The sequence below is a fragment of the Panulirus ornatus genome, chromosome 9 (assembly GCF_036320965.1).
Source record: "Panulirus ornatus isolate Po-2019 chromosome 9, ASM3632096v1, whole genome shotgun sequence".
Classification (NCBI taxonomy): domain Eukaryota; kingdom Metazoa; phylum Arthropoda; class Malacostraca; order Decapoda; family Palinuridae; genus Panulirus; species Panulirus ornatus.
The window spans coordinates 28,221,528-28,239,027 of NC_092232.1; the positions used below are offsets into that span (position 1 = coordinate 28,221,528).

The window sequence follows — 17,500 nt, forward strand, 5'->3', positions numbered from 1 at the left end:
TTCATGTTACAACCCTCTGGAAGGTTCTTCATGTTACAACCTGGAAGGTTCTTCATGTTACAACCTTCTGGAAGATTCTTCATGTTACAACCTTCTGGAAGGTTCTTCATGTTACAACCTTCTGGAAGGTTCTTCATGTTACAACCTTCTGGAAGGTTCTTCATGTTACAACCTTCTGGAAGGTTCTTCACGTTACAACCCTCTGGAAGGTTCTTCATGTTACAACCCTTTGGAAGGTTCTTCATGTTATAACCTTCTGGAAGGTTCTTCATGTTACAACCTTCTGGAAGGTTCTTCATGTTACAACCCTCTGGAAGGTTCTTCATGTTACAACCTGTAAGGTTCTTCATGTTACAACCCTCTGGAAGGTCTTCACGTTACAACCCTCTGGAAGGTTCTTCATGTTACAACCCTCTGGAAGGTTCTTCATGTTACAACCTTCTGAAAGGTTCTTCATGTTACAACCCTCTGGAAGGTTCTTCATGTTACAACCTTCTGAAAGGTTCTTCATGTTACAACCCTCTGGAAGGTTCTTCATGTTACAACCCTCTGGAAGGTTCTTCATGTTACAACCTTCTGGAAGGTTCTTCATGTTACAACCTTCTGGAAGGTTCTTCATGCGGGAACGGTCTAGCTTATCCTAGTGGGAATGTTTGAGAGGGTTGGCGTTCTTGAAGCTTCATGTTATTTGAGAGCTCTCGAAGTTCATCCATATGTTCGAGCGTTCATGGATGTTCATTTTGTAGTGTTCTAGAAAGGTCATCATGTCGGGGCGCTCCACAATGATTCCTTATGTTCGAGTGCTTTGGAAGGTTCGTTTTGTAGCGTTCCAGAAGGTTCATCTTGTCGAGGCGTTCTAGAAGATTTCTCACATTCGAGCAATCTAGAAGGATCATCTTGGAGCGTTCTAGATGGTTGCTTCCGCTCGGGGTGGAGTGAGGGGGGTGGCGGCAGCGCAAACTGGTCATATTTAGCACATTATTCACACCCCACCCGCCCTGTGTCCTTCATACCCTGAATGATCGTGATATAAGCCACACACAACGAGCACTGAGCCGACTGGCGCGTGGTAACCTTTGTCTGTAGGAGAAAGATAATGTCTTACGAACGATAACTCCCTCGAGTACGATAGCTACTCCTTGGGAGGATGAAAGTGTCATGAGTGCGATGATTGTGTTTAGCGTACGATGACTCCATTGCATACGATAACCAGGTCCTAAGTAATGTGATTTTATGAAGGAAATAGATTGCAGTGACATGAGTATATTAACGGAAGTTTGATTGTGATAAGAGATGTTTTATATGATTGACTTTAGCTTTAGTATATTAACTTCATCTTGAGTACGTTAATTATTCTCTTGAGTACGATAAGCATCAATTTTGAGTACGTAAATTGTTCTCTTGAGTACGATAGCCGTCAAATTTTAGAAACTATATTTTGTATACTACCAGTTTATGAAGTATGATTACCACATCTTTTATGTGATAACTCACTAGTGCGATAACCATACATATCATAAGTTTATCTTGAGTTTGTTGACTATCGAGTACGATAATCATGATCAATATTATGATTGTATTACGAGTATGATAACACTGTCATGAGTACGATGATTATCATGAGTATTACAATCATCGGTAGTATATCTACATAGCATTGATCACGATAATCAACTTGGACATTATAGATGCATCGTGAACTTCACAACATTGTGTCAGAGTACGCATGCGCATTGTCTCACTACCCTGGTGTTAATTCCTCAGAACGTATCATACAGTAGTACTGTAGATGATAATTGATATTGTGATTTATTGCAGATGTTATTTATTTGATAATTTACATTTATGTTGTACTTTGGACTAAAGTCTTGCCGCTCAAACAGCTCTTATGTCGGATGTTATTAACTTACGTGGTGTAGCGGTTAGCGTTCCTAAACGTGACGCATTCACGGGCCGCCAAGGCTCGAGCACATAGGTTCGTAAATATGACGGTGAGTACTGACTGTTATATTTTCTCTCTCCAGTGAGTCAGTTGTTGGTCGCTGATGATACAGCGCTGGTGGCTGATTCGGGTGAGAAACTGCAGAAGTTGGTGACTGAGTATGGTAAAGTGTGTGAAAGAAGAAAGCTGAGAGTAAATGTGAAAAATAGCAAGGTTATTAGGTACAGTAGGGTTGAGGGACAAGTCAATTGGGAGGTAAGTTTGAATGGAGAAAAACTGGAGGAAGTGAAGTGTTTTAGATATCTGGGAGTGGATTTAGCAGCGGATAGAACCATGGAAGCGGATGCGAGTCACAGGGTAGGGTAGGGGGCGAAGGTTCTGGGAGCGTTGAAGAATGTGTGGAAGGCGAGAACGTTATCTCGGAGAGCAAAAAATGGGTATGTTTGAAGGAATAGTGGTTCCAACAATGTTATATGGTTGCGAGGCATGGGCTCTGGATAGGGTTATGCGGAGGAGGGTGGATGTGTTGGAAATGAGATGTTTGAGGACGATACGTGATGTGAGATGGTTTGATGGAGTAAGTAATGGAAGAGTAAGAGAGATGTGTGGTAATATAAAGAGTGTGGTTTAGAGAGCAGAAGAGGGTGTATTGAGATGGTTTGGTCACGTGGAGACAATGGGTGAGGAAAGATTGACAAAGAGGATGTATGTATTAGAGGTGGAGGGAACGAGGAGATGTAGGAGACCAAATTGGAGATGGAAGGATAGAGTGAAAAAGATATTGAGCGATCGGGGCCTGAACATACAGGAGGGTGAAAGATTGTGCAAGGAAGAGAGTGAATTGGAACGATGTGGTTTTCCGATGTCGACGTGCTGTCAATGGATTGAAGCAGGGCATGTGAGGCGTCTGGTGTAAACCATGGAAAGTTGTGTGGGGCCTGGATGTGGAAAGGGAGCTGTGGTCTCGGTGCATTATACATGACAGCTAGAGACTGAGTGTGAACGAATGTGGCCTTTGTTGTCTTTTCCTAGAGCTACCTCGTTCGCGCGCGGGGGGAGGAGGGTGCCATTTCATGTATGGCAGGGTGGTGACGGGAATGGATGAAGGCAGCAAGTATGAATATGTACTTGTGTATATATGTGTATGTCTGTGTGTGTATATAGGTGTATATGTTGAAATGTAGGGGTATGGATATGTGCGTGTGTGGACGTGTATGTATATACATGTGTATGTGGGTGGGTTTGGCCATTCTTTCGTTTGTTTCCTTGCGCTACTTCGTTAACGCGGGAGACAGCGATTAAGTATAATAACATGATAATGATAATAATATATATATGTATATATATATATATATATATATATATATATATATATATATATATATATATATATATATATAGTGTTAATGGAATGGCCTTGATTAGGGCCTCAGCAGCCCGAGCCGTCTCACCTAACATAAAAATAGAACGCGTTTTTTTAATCCCAGGTTAGCCTCAGGCTGTTCCTTCCTCCGCACCTCCACCCGCCTCACACCTTTACTTATCGTTAATATCTCGAATGCGTCGGTACGACCCGTGAGGAGGAGGAGGCGACCTTTAAGGATGAAGGCCTGGCCTTTGCCCTGACTCTCAAAGGGTCAGGTCAAAGACTGGACCATTACTTTAACCGTCGTCTTCAGGAGTTGTCGTACCGCCGTGCTCAAAGGGTCGTTCGGTCGTGCTCAAGAGTCATACCGCCACGTTTAGAGGTCGTACCGTCGGATGCTCAAGAGGGCGTTAAAGGGGGTTAAGTAAGGGGGATAATTTGCGACCCCCTAACGTCTCTATCCACACAAACACCCGCTTAATGGCTGTTCTGTAGAACTGACTTCGTTCATTATATCAACAGAGCCTTTCCCCCCCCCCCCACCCCCGACACACACAGACACACACACACACACACACACACACACACACACACACACACACACACACACACACACCATGACCCCCCCCTGGTGTTCGACCTATGTAAATCCTCCTGCCACTCTTTATGTTCGTCAGTCGACAGTAACTCTTGGTGTCGTCTCTCTCTCTCTCTCTCTCTCTCTCTCTCTCTCTCTCTCTCTCTCTCTCTCTCTCTCTCTCTCTCTCTCTCTCTCTCTCACACACACACACACCAGTCATCAACTGCCTCCCGTGGAAGATCCGTGGTTCTCGCCAGCATCTCGCACATCCTTGGTGTATGTATTCTCGTATATTCCTGTGTTCCAGCAGCCTGCGTCGTGTTTTTATGCTTTTGAGAAAATCATAAAAACACGTACTGCTTCCTGATGTCATTCACAAGTTGCCTTGCCATATTGTGTGTGTGTATATATATATATATATATATATATATATATATATATATATATATATATATATATATATATATATATCTTTTTTCTTTCATACTGTTCGCCATTTCCCGCATTAGCGAGGTAGCGTTAAGAACAGAGGACTGGGCCTTTGAGGGAATATCCTCACCTGGCCCCCTTCTCTGTTCCTTCTTTTGGAAAATTAAAAAAAAAACGAGAGGGGAGGATTTCCAGCCACCCGCTCCCTCCCCTTTTAGTCGCCTTCTACGACACGCAGGGAATACGTGGGAAGTATTATTGTTTCCTATTATTGTTTCCTACACACACACACACACACACACACAGACACACACACACACACACACACACACACACAACTTGTTATAACCCTAGTGTCTATGTTGTGCGTAAATCCTCCATAGATTTGTATAGCCTTTGGCTGAGAGTAATTCAATTCTAAGTCGTTCATAATAATAATGATAATAATAATAATAATATTAATGATAATAATAATAATTGTAATAATAATAATAATAATAATAATAATAATAATAATAATAATGATAATAATAATAATAATAATAATAATAATGATATGTGTGTGTCAGCCGTGCTTCCTCTTGTGGACGAGACAGACACGAAAGATCAATTATCACTATGGTGTTTTCTGCCATGGTATTATTCTGTCTCTTTCTCCCATGTTAACTTACTGGACAGTCACGTGGTTGCATGCCCATTCCTGCCGTGCCCATTCCTGCCGTGCCCATTCCCATTATCAGTCATTGCCTCTCACACGTGACGTCATCCATATTTATCCTGGTCAGAAGTTACAGCGTGCGTCCCGTTACACGTCATCCTCCCCAACAACCATGGGTTTCCTCCACGCCCTATACCACTACTGCTACCACCACCACCACTACCACTACTACTTTTACTACCACTACCACCACCACTACCACTACCAGTAACACTACTACCACTACTTTGTTTCCCGGGTTTCCTCCGCGCTGTACCTTCACTTCATTGTGTGGCCTCTTCCGCGTTCTTTCCTATCTTTTATTCTATTTATTTTTATTTTATCTATGATTGCTCCGGGACCCCTGTATAAAGTAGGCTCCTGGTGTTACCCAGCAGCTCACTACAAGGGCTACTGCAGGTGCACGTGAGAGCGGAACTCCACGTACAGGGGCGGGTTAGGCCTTTATGTGGTCGGAGCATCTATTCTGAGAAGACTTTATGGCATGTATACAGCTCTCCCAGGTTTCTGAGAAGCAAACTTAGCTGTGTGTGTGTGATGTGGGGTTGCCAAGATGGGTTAGATGCTCCAGTGATGACTTAATAAGTTTGCTCTGTTGCATGGTGGAGATGCAGAGCCATTGAAAAAGATGGGGCAAGTTGTGTTGAGGGGGGTTTTAGACAGAGAGATGGGCACACATTGAGGCATTAAGCTTATCCAAGTTGTGTCTAGCCAACGGGATAACCCGGTCGAGTTTAAAGAGGAAGTTGTGATGAGACGAGAAGCAGATTACACGAGAGAGGATGGATGGAGTGGGTTTTGAGGAAGTGGAGGAATGAAGGTGTTGAGTCCTGAGGGCGTGAGTGCTATCTGGTTACTCTTCTGAAGACTGGGAATCGTTGATGGTACGGAGAAGGAGTGGAGGAACCAGGACAGAACCCTGAGGAACTCTGAACTAGATAGGGAAAGAGAGAGAGAGATTGGTTGATCCATCAGTTGGCACGGAGATAAATCGGCCAGGGTGGGAGCTAAGATATGAGGGAACGAAGCAAAAGGAAGATGACCAGATGAAGGTAGATCTGAGGTGAGTACCCCGGTGCCAGACCCTGACGGAAGTGTACGATAACGTAGACGACCACAACGTGACGTTTTCCAGAGACTCTCGGCCATGAAGGCCAGACGCTGGTCCGAGGATATCACCCGTGGATCTTGTCTCGTCGGAGTCGTATCGCTGACTCGAGGGGAAACTGGGAGATTCGAGATGTTTAAGGCAATGAATGTCGAGGAGGGATTCAAACACTTGGAAATGGTGGAAGACAAAGTTGCAGGACGATACTTGGAAGGGTTAGAACGGCCGACCTTATTGAGAACAGACTGAACCAGTGCTTGTATCCAGGAAGCAGAAATTTTGCTTTTTTGTTGTTAAAGTATCGGAACAGATGAACAAGGACTGGCGCGGGTCTTGAAGCAGGCTCCCTGAGAATCGGAAGCTGGATGGCATCTGGTCGGTACACCTCTGTCTTGTCCGGAGAGAGAAATGCATTTTAGAACGCACGAAAAGAGATTATACGGAGGGGCATCAGGGGATAAGGGAGAGTTAACCATCTAGGAAAGAAAATAGAAGCAAAAGAGAGTTGCCTCCTCACTGGGAGAGGCAGCTGCAGGTTCGTCTGAACGGAAAAGCGAAGGAAAGATGGTACGGCGGAAGTTGTTAGCGACACTACTGGCTAAATACCGGAAAGACCCGAGACCGTGGATGAAAAGGAGAGGCTGTCGCCCTTCCTGGGGTAGTGGAACACTTCGCCTCACAGATGACGCACTGACCGTGAGTTCGGGCGGAGGCGGAGGCTGACTGCGCGTCTGAGGAAGGAGAGATTCTCCGATATGCCAGGTCTCTTACCCAAATGGCCTTATAGAAGAAAACGGATGGAACACAGATGTAAAGAAGAGATGGTCATTGAGGCCCGTTGCTACACGTTCAGCAGAGACAGAAGCATCGCCCGAGGAGAGGCACTCATCAGGTTACTCACCCAGGGAAAGTCGGATATTTTTTTGTCGCTATTTAGTCCGATGTGCGCTATTAGAACGCCAATATTTGTCTGTAGAAGAGGCAGCAGGAGGATGAGGTGTGATTGAAAGAGGTTTGCTCACGAGAGTGTGTTCAGATAAACCAGTAGGGTGTGAGGTTGTGTAGCTACGGCACGAAGAATTAGGAGTTGAAGGACAGATCCAGGTTGTTAGGAGGGTGGTGGTTGTGACGGTCTGGGTTATGGATATGGTGGGTTGGGGGATGATTATATTCAGGTCATTAAGACGGGGGTTTCAGTGCCCCCCACCATGTGTAAGGGGGGGGGAGGTCTTCAGCCATACCTTATGGTGTACATTGAGGTCTCCTAAGTAGGGAACCTCAGCTTAAGTATAAGTGGTTATTACAGCGTCGTGGAAGGAACTGGGGAAACAGAGGACATATGTGGTATCTGGGAGACAAGTCGTAAGCCAAATGATGTCGGAGTTTGAAGATTTAAGGTCCTCGAGGCGTGCAGCAGACGTGCTGATATTGGAGTAAACAGAGACCCTTCCTTAAAGATGGAATAATGTGTCAGGTCTTTCGGTGGGGCAGATTATAAAGGCGGGGCCGATACTTGTACCTCCTTAGTTACCACCGCGTCTCTCTTTAGTTGCAAAGACAGGCGGAAAACTCCTAGGGGGCACCGCAGCGCTAAGGAGGCCGGCAACGTCTAGTGTAGCGAAGTGTAATGATGCTCTGTGTTTACGTCGGGGGGAGTGCTAGGCAATTGAGCTGTAAGTGTTCATTGTTGGTGCTTGTAAGTCATACAGGAGTGATTAGGTTGTGCTTCATTGGATAGGAAATGGGTTGATTGGCCGTGAACATAGGGTTGTGATTACTGGTCAAGCCTGAGAATGCTTAGACGTATCAAGGGGAGTGCTACAAGGTTCAGTCGTGGGACCGGTTCTCTTTCTCATATATATTAATGATATTGATAATGAGGTGCATTGCTGGAAAAAACATTCGCTCGTGATACAAAGCTGGGAAATAAATCTACAAATGAAGTTTTACATATCGGCAAGCGAGGGTATGAATTCTTTTGAACTGCAGAAGGTACTCGAGGAGAAGACTTGGTCGTAATAATCTCAGGTGATGTCAACCCAAGTAAGCAGTGCACAGAAGCAGTGAAAAAAGCGAACACTGAGTTCAGTTTTGGTCACACTGCTTACAGAAGGAAATAGACAGAATGAACAGAATACAGCGTCGAGCTACCAAGGTGATTCCCGGACTGAGAAACAAAGCAGGGCAAGAGGTGATCTAATGCAAGTATTCATAATGATGTACAGCTTTGATAATCTAGATGGATCAAGTTAAGACTTGATTCGTCTGATTTTACTCGTAGTAAAGAACACAAACTCGTGGGCAAACCTCGAATGAGATGAAGTACTTTTCTTCAACAGGACAGCTACCATATGGAATTATTCACCAGTTAGAGTGGTTGAAAGCAGTGCTGTGGATACGTTTAAGAATAGGCTTGTTAAATACTTCGCTTCCAGTCCACGACTAACGTTATGTGCGCCTCCATAGTCACGGTGACAATGTGCAGGTTATTTATTCTCAACTATGTTTTTGCCTTCTATTACCAGACTAATCTATGAGTTTCTGATATCTTTTACCATCACATTAAGCCTCCAAAGGATCCAGTGGTCTATTGCTGTTTGAATTCCTTTGTATTCCTTTTTAGTGTTACTGGGATCGTTTAGACAAGTGAGTGCAACCCGTACATGTCTGGGAAGTTTGTTTACAGATGGGTATATGATGACTGGTGTTGTGGTGATCGCTAGGCTGCCAGGGACTGTTTTTAGTTTTCTGTTTTGTGTGGTTTGTAGCTTAGTTATGTTTACTGTTGATAGGGTGATGGCCAATCCGGTGAGGTGTGGTTAGGGTGCAACGGATGAATTGTGTTTAGAGGATACTATGGAATTCCTCATCTTGACAGAATCTGGTATCAGTTAATGTTCTGATGGTACTTTGTGTGCGTGTGTGTGTGTGTGTGTGTGTGTGTGTGTGTGTGTGTGTGTTTTGCCTGTGCGATATGTTTTATGTTAATACCTTCACGTGTTGAAAATAAAGCCACTTTCCCTGTCACTATGCATATGGTCCATGCTAGAAGCAGTAGAATTTTTTTTTTTTTTTTTTATCAAGGGTGTAAGGGGTGTGTGCGAATAGGAAGAGAGGAGAGTGATTGGTTCCAAATGAAGGTTGGTCTGCGGCAGTGGTGTGTGATGTCACCATAGTTATTTAATTCCTTTGCGGATAGGTTGATGAGGGAAGTAAATGCGAGAGTCTAAGAGAGAGGGGCGAGTATGGAGTCTGTTGAGGATGAGATGGCCTGGGAAGTGAGCCTGTTGTTGTTCGCCAATGATACAGCTCTATTAGCTGATTCGAGTGAGAAACTGCAGAAGTTTGTGACACGTTAGAAGAGTGTGTGAAAGGAGAAAGTTGAGAGTAAATGTGAATGAAAGCAAGGTTATTTGAGGTTCAGCAGGTTTGAGGGATAAGGTAATTGGGATACAAGTTCGAATGGAGAAAATTAGAATAAGTGAATTGTTTTAGATATCTGGGATTGGACTTAGCAGCGAATGGAACCATGGAAGCTGAAGTGAGTCATAGGGTGGGGGAGGGGGCGAAGATTCTGTGAGCGATGAAGAATGTGTGGAAATAGAGATTGGTACAGTGGAGGGTGAAAATGGTTGTTTGAAGTTATTGCAGTCCCAAAACTATTATGTGAATGCTAGGCATGGGCTATAGATATGACTGTGCTGGGCATGGTGGATGTGTTGAAAATGAAAGATGTGAGAACAATATGTGGTGTGAGGTGGTTTGATTAAGTGATGAAAGGGTAAGAGAGATGTGTGCAAATAAAAAGAATGTGGTTGAGAGATCTGAAGAGGATGTGGTGAAATGGTTTGGACATATGGAGAGAATGAGTGAGGAAAGGTTGACAAAGAGGACATATGTGTCAGATGTGGAGGGAACAAGGAGAAGCGGGAAACCAACCTGGAGGTAGAAGGATGTAGTGAATAAGATTTTGACCTATCGGTGGCTGTATGTAGTGGAAGGTGTGCACGAGATTGGATGCATTGTAACGATGTGTTACAAGGGGGTCGACGCGCTGCCAATGGACTGAACCAGGGGATGTGATACCATGGTATGTGAAACGTCTGGGGTAAACCATGGAAAGAGTCTGTGGGGCCTGGATGTGGACAGGGAGCTGTGGTTTCGGTGCATTACACATGACGGCTGAGGAATGGATGTGAGCGGATATGACCTTTCTTCGTCTGTTGCTAGCGCTAGCTCGTTAACACGGGAAACTGCGATTAATCATGAATATATTTATAGTGTGTGTGTGTGTGTGTGTGTGTGTGTATGTGTGTGTGTGTGTGTGTGTTATACACTGTGTTGGTATCACATTATACTTGCAGCTTAATGCTTCAGTATGAAGCACAATATCCGTGCTTTACACTTGTCTGATAAACCCAGTAGCTTACCTGCTTTCTCCCTTCTCACACTAACATAAATCTGACTTGCATGTTAACCAAGTGTAGATGGGATCCCGTAATGTCTTGTACCACAAGCCCAGAGCAAGTTTCATCCGTTTATTCTAACATCAGTTTACTTCGCAAGGTCCGAATGGCGTCTTGGCACGATCTGCGTGTCAGAGCGAAGGTATTTTAAGTCGTTCTCCCGCTGGATTGCTCGCCGATTCGCATGTAGGACTGACGGTATTTCCAGTCGTTCCCTGGCAGGATTGCTCGCCAGAAATATCTTTCCAAGTCATTACCTGCCCTGATAGGTTTGCTTTGCACCCGACCTCTGCTGACGTCATTGTTTACCTCGGGTTTTCTTCGTTGGTTGCTTCTCTTATAGACGTTGTCCCCTCCAGGTCCCCTGACTGTCTCCCCCCCCCCCCCACACACCTGGCTGTCTCCCCCACCCCTGATAATCTCCCCCCACCCCTGATAATCTCCCCCCACCCCTCACTGTCTCCCCTCACCTTCACTGCCACCCTCTGCCATTCACTCTCTCCCCCACCCCTCACTGTTTCCCCCACTCTTGACTGTCTCCCACAACCCCTCACTGTTTCCCCCACTCTTGACTGTCTCCCACAACCCCTCACTGTTTCCCCCACTCTTGACTGTCTCCCACAACCCCTCACTGTTTCCCCCACTCTTGACTGTCTCCCACAACCCCTCACTGTTTCCCCCACTCTTGACTGTCTCCCACAACCCCTCACTGTTTCCCCCACTCTTGACTGTCTCCCACAACCCCTCACTGTTTCCCCCACTCTTGACTGTCTCCCACAACCCCTCACTGTCTCACCCACCCTTGACTGTCTCCTACAACCCCTCACTGTCTCACCCACCCTTGACTGTCTCCTACAACCCCTCACTGTCTCACCCACCCTTAACTGTCTCCCACAACCCCTCACTGTATCATCCTACCCCTTGATGTCTCCCCCACTATTCGCTGTCTCCCCCCACCCCTCACTAGTTCCCCCACCCCTCACTGTCTTCCCACTCCTCGTTGTCTCCCCACACCTCTATCATTCTACCCCTCACTATCTCCCCACCTCTCACTTTCTCCCTTTTCCCCTCCTCTCATTGTCTCCCTACCTCTCACTGTCTCTCCCAGCCCTTCACTGTCTCCCTCAGCCTCGCCGAGTTCTGCCTGTCATACTCCAACAGGCTGTCCCAAATCCATTTCCCTTCTGTCATTTGCAGTGTCTCAGGTTCGTCTCGTTGAGATCCACATATCGAAATCTCTTCTGCTCAAGACGTACCAGAAAGGATTGTCGCCTCTCTACCTACCTGCTTCTTCCCTCCTTTTGGTCCATCTTTATAAATACATATATATATATATATATATATATATATATATATATATATATATATATATATATATATATATATATATATATATATATTTTTTTTTTTTTTTTTTGCTTTGTCGCTGTCTCCCGCGTTTGCGAGGTAGCGCAAGGAAACAGACGAAAGAAATGGCCCAACCCACCCCCATACACATGTATATACATACGTCCACACACGCAAATATACATACCTACACAGCTTTGCATGGTTTACCCCAGACGCTTCACATGCCTTGATTCAATCCACTGACAGCACGTCAACCCCGGTATACCACATCGCTCCAATTCACTCTATTCCTTGCCCTCCTTTCACCCTCCTGCATGTTCAGGCCCCGATCACACAAAATCTTTTTCACTCCATCTTTCCACCTCCAATATATGTGTGTGTGTGTGTGTAGCGTTAATGGGATGTCCTTGATTATGGCCTCAGCTGGCTGTGCCGTCTCAGCTAACATAGAAAAAAAAAATATATTTACGGAATCGGTTCGTGATGTGCCAGACACCATGTAGTTAAGGTTGTCAGAGGTGACGTCCGCAGGTGGCAGCGTCACAGGGGACGATCCCATGGTAAGCAGGTGGACATCACTGTGAACCTGCCATGGTCCTCGTAAGCTGTGGAAGGTTCAGCTCGGGAAGGAAGGTGTGTTGGCAACAGCTGCTGTGATCTGCTGGGGCGTGTGTGTGATGTGTGGGTGAGAATCCTCCATGTCAGGCATTACCTCACTGCTTCCATAACCTTGTAGTTCATTTCTTTTCCTATTGTAACTTATATATATATATATATATATATATATATATATATATATATATATATATATATATATATATATATATATATATATATCATTTTCAGCTGGTTTTGTTTTATGATGCATGCAATTAGATGATGTAGTGGTAGAAAACGGGAGATGTAGTGCATCATGAAGTGTTGTGTGTTGTCACTTAGCCTAATGTGGTTATCTCCTTCTGCAGGTGTTGGCTGGTCATGAAGGAGGCGAGGCTGTAGGCGCGGCAGCTGCCCCACGCCCGGCAACACCCCCGTCTTGCCTCTCTCTCTCCCCCGCTACACTTGCCTGCCGCAGTCATCACCGCGGGAGTGGCGTGTCAGGCAGACGTGCCTGCCAGTCAGTGAGTGGTGACATTTGTGCGTCAGGAGAGTCGTACGAGCGTAGGACCCAAGTGACTGTATACAACACGCGCATCACCCGTACTCCGCCGCTACCAGACGTGCGACACATCTGACTCGTTTGACGAAGTGAATTCAGGAGTGCTGTTGCCCTGCCAGGGGTGTGGTGCCGCCAGGATGTACGGGAAGAGCGGGCGTGTGAGCCTGTGGGCGGGATGGGCGTGGCTACTGGTCCTGAGCCTCACGCCCACGGCCGCCTGGATCCCATTCTTCGGCGAGGAGACACACAAGCACCTCAACCTGGAGAGCCATCACAGAGGTGAGTAGCGTGTACTTGGTCAGGAGGTTAGGGTGTGTGACGTATCATTAACGATCTCCACTGTGCTGGGAGGGAGTCATACACTAGCGGGGCTCCATCTCTTGAACATTCTCTTCCTTCATACAACTTCATGAATTGATGTATTGCTGCCTTCATTAACCATGTCCTCAGTCATTCTGTTCCCTTCATCCCCCACTCCGATTCTCTGTAAGTGCTTCTTCGCATCTTTTATAACAAGTTTCCTGCTTCATTTCATGTTATGTCATCTGGTTGCTCTGTTGCTACATCTTTCAAAGAACTGTCTACTGCCTACGCCATCGATGTTTGAAAAACAGTTTGTGATTAAGTCACCCCTCAGTTCCTCCATCTTCTCTCTACCATGGTGAGTAAATATAAACCTTCTTGCCTTTCTCTGTAACTTAGCTCCCCTCTGTACCTTCTCTGTCAGCTCTTTTTGCTTCTGTAGGTACAAAAGAAATTGTAGTATTTCCTTTTCATACTTTTAAAAACTATTTTGATATTTGCCAAAATGACAGTTTGTCTCCTTACTTGTTTTCCTGATGTGGAACTCCGACGACAGTTTAGTGACGACGTCGCCTCCCAAGTCCTCCCCACCACACACACACACACACACACACACTCCTGAAGTTTATTTCCTTCAAGCTAATAATGATATTGAGATCTTCTTTCACTGTGTCCCATCCTCATAACATCATTACATTTGCTCGGGTTAAGTTTCATCAACCTTGTATCAGACCCACCCTGGGGTCTGTTTAGGTCCCAGTTGTAATATGTTGCAGTTCTCCTCGCTTCTCACTTGCCTCATGACCTTTGCATCATCGTCAGGCATACTCAGGAAGGGGTCCACACCCTCATATCCTCAGAGAAGTCATTTACTGCCATCAAGAAGAGCAGTGGTGCCAGAATACAACCCTGTGGTACTCCGCTGGTCACCTCGACCGACGTGGAGGAGACTCCGCTGAAATGTGTCCTTTCTTCTTCTGTCCATCAGAGGAGTTTCCACCTTAGTCTTGCATGTTGATCCATCTTCTCACTCAGCCTCCCATGTGGTACAGTTAATGTTTCTGGCAGTCCAGCTACAAACACTCCACTCAGCGTTCCCTCTTGTTTACGACAGAGCTCGCTCAACTCCCGTGCAAGTCCCTAAATCCGCACTGTCCCTCATTTTGGTAGTTTTCCTCTCAATTTGTTTTCTAATGTGTGTGTGTGTGTGTGTGTGTGTGTGTCACGTAACCATATAGGGTCGTCCCGCCTGACAACGCTACAGAAGCCAGCGTTAATCCGCTTCTGTTACCTGTATTAAACTGGGAGATGCGATACAGTACCTTCCGTGTTGTTAAAGTTGAAGTTCGTGACGGTGTGTGGGTAGGCCGGGGCCCCGTGCAGTTCCTGGTTGCCAGGCAGTGTGGGTAGGCCGGGCCCCCGTGCAGATCCTGGTGGCCAGGCTCTGTGGGTAGGCCGGACCTCCGTGCAGACCCTGGTGGCCAGGCAGTGTGGGTAGGTCGGGGCCCCCGTGCAGGACCTGGTGGCCAGGCAGTGTGGGTAGGCCGGGCCCCCGTGCAGATCCTGGTGGCCAGGCAATGTGAGTAGGTCAGAGCCCCCGTGCAGGTCCTGGTGACCAGGCTCTGTGGGTAGGTCGGGGCCCCTGTGTAGGTCCTGGTGGCCAAGCAGTGTGGGTAGGTCCGGGCTCCCGTGCAGGTTCTGGTGGTCAGGCAGTGTGGGCAGGCTGGGGCCCTCCCTGAAGGTCCTGGTGGCTAGGCAGTGTGGGTAGGCCGGGGCCCCCGTTCAGGTCCTGGTGGCCGGGCAGTGTGGGTAGGCCGGGGCCCCCGTGCAGGACCTGGTGGCCAGGCAGTGTGGGTAGTCCGGGGCCCCCGTGCAGGTCCTGGTGGCCGGGCAGTGTGGATAGGCCGGGGCCCCCGTGCAGGTCCTGGTAGCCAGGCAGTGTGGGCAGGCCGGGGCCCCCGTGCAGGACCTGGTGGCCGGGCAGTGTGGGTAATCCGGGGCCCCCGTGCAGGACCTGGTAGCCAGGCTGTGTGGGCAGGCCGGGGCCCCCGTGCAGGTCCTGGTGGCCGGGCAGTGTGGGTAGGCCGGGGCCCCCGTGCAGTTCCTGGTGGCCAGGCAGTGTGGGTAGGCCGGGGCCCTCCCTGAAGGTCCTGGTGGCTAGGCAGTGTGGGTAGGCCGGGGCCCCCCGTGCAGGTCCTGGTGGCAAGGCAGTGTGGGTAGTCCGGGGCCCCCGTGCAGGTCCTGGTGGCCGGGCAGTGTGGGTAGGCCGGGGCCCACGTGCAGGTCCTGGTGGCCGGGCAGTGTGGGTAGGCCGGGGGCCCCGTGCAGGTCCTGGTGGCCGGGCAGTGTGGGTAGGCTGGGGCCCCCGTGCAGGTCTTGGTGGCCAGGCAGTGTGGGTAGGCCGGGGCCCTCCCTGAAGGTCCTGGTGGCTAGGCAGTGTGGCTAGGCCGGGGCCCCCGTACAGGTCCTGGTGGCCAGGCAGTGTGGGTAGGCCGGGGCCCTCCCTGAAGGTCCTGGTGGCTAGGCAGTGTGGGTAGGTCGGGGCCCCCGTGCAGGACCTGGTGGCCAGGCAGTGTGGGTCGTCCCGGGCCCTCGTGCAGGACCTGGTGGTCAGGCAGTGTGGGTAGGCCGGGGCCCCCCGTACAGGTTCTGGTGGGCAGGCCGGGGCCCCCGTGCAGATCCTGGAGGCAGCAAGACAGAGGGCAGGCTTGCAGGCTCTAGTGTCTTTCCTCTTTCTTACCGACGCCAGATATGCAAATGTAAACAAAGAGACCCACTGACCTAATTACATACATACATGTGTCCAGGAACACACACACACACACACATACACACACACACACACACACACACACACACACCTGGGCCATGTAAGTAGTGGGAGTGTGTGTGTGTGTGTGTGTGTGTGGTTGTTAAGTTATAGTTAACACCTGAATGTGTCCAGGGTTGTTGGGGTTGTGAAACATCATGCATCTATTATGTAATATTATTAGGGTCTTCCCTTGGTGCAGTGGCTGGGCGTTAGTGATCATGAGTCAGACCTGGCGTGGGGCCCGCACGTGTTCGAATCTTTCCTCTTCCTTACGTTGGAGGTTCCAGTCACGAACTGAAGTCCACGCCAAGGGCCGGGCCTTCACTGAAATACAGAAAGGTTAATGAAAGGAAAAAAGAAGAGACAAGGGAAGGTTGTCACTATATGTTTACCTTCACGTATCTGTGTTGCTGTACACACTGGTGTTGCTGGTGTCACCCTGGCATCTGTTCATGGTGTAGACAGTAATGATTGTTTACATGTAGACACTGGTGTTGCTGGTGTCACCCTGGCATCTGTTCATAGTGTAGACAGTAATGATTGTTTACACGTCTGCTGTATGGTATGGCATTGTTTACGTCACTGAGCTAGACAGGTTGTCTCGCCCGTGTTTACCCGGGTGAGGGTGTGGGCGCCTCAGGAACCAGTGGGTCTTTGCCCGTCAGGTTGAGCAGGGATGATGACCGCCCTCCAGCCTCACCCCTACCGTGCAGCACTCCAGAGGTCATGTGGGCAGCTGCGGTGATCATGAGAGGTATGATGTGGGTCGTGTGTGTCTGTGTGCCCATCGTCAGGCGGTTCCCCTTGCTCCCCTCCGTCTCGGACAACCCTCCCGCTTCTCACCCTGCACGAGTGATTCCTCCCCCCCCCACACACCCACCCCAAGGTACTCTCTCTCTCTCTCTCTCTCTCTCTCTCTCTCTCTCTCTCTCTCTCTCTCTCTCTCTCTCCTCTCTCCCCACCTCGTCGTCAGAAGGTGGCTGGCCGGCTTACCCGCCGTCAGTCAGGATCGGCATCTAAACCTGGGGGGGAATCTAGGGCCGCCACTCCTGTCAGTCATGCCGTCAGCCACTCATGGCTCTTGTGGATCAGTTTGTCAGCCCGTGTCAGCTGCTGCAGGCACTGGTGCGTCAGACCCATTCGCTGGATCAGTGTCAGCTGTCAGGACTTTGTAAAAAAAGCCACGAAGATCGGCAGTTCGTTTCGTCAGCCGACGCTCCACGTGAACATTGAGTCGATGTTAGTCATGTGGTAAATGGCTCTTGGT

At 48.1% G+C, this 17,500-nt stretch overlaps 1 protein-coding gene across 2 annotated transcripts in view; it reads left to right on the plus strand.

Annotated features, from left to right (window-relative positions):
- LOC139750302 (kielin/chordin-like protein) overlaps positions 1-17,500 on the plus strand; it is a 436,266-nt gene that overhangs the window by 128,181 nt on the left and 290,585 nt on the right. For both annotated transcript variants that reach the window (XM_071664925.1, XM_071664926.1), the window contains exon 2: positions 12,925-13,397. In XM_071664925.1, coding sequence (XP_071521026.1) covers positions 13,256-13,397 — 142 coding nt within the window. In that variant the 5' untranslated portion in view covers positions 12,925-13,255. The remainder of the gene's footprint in view (positions 1-12,924; positions 13,398-17,500) is intronic.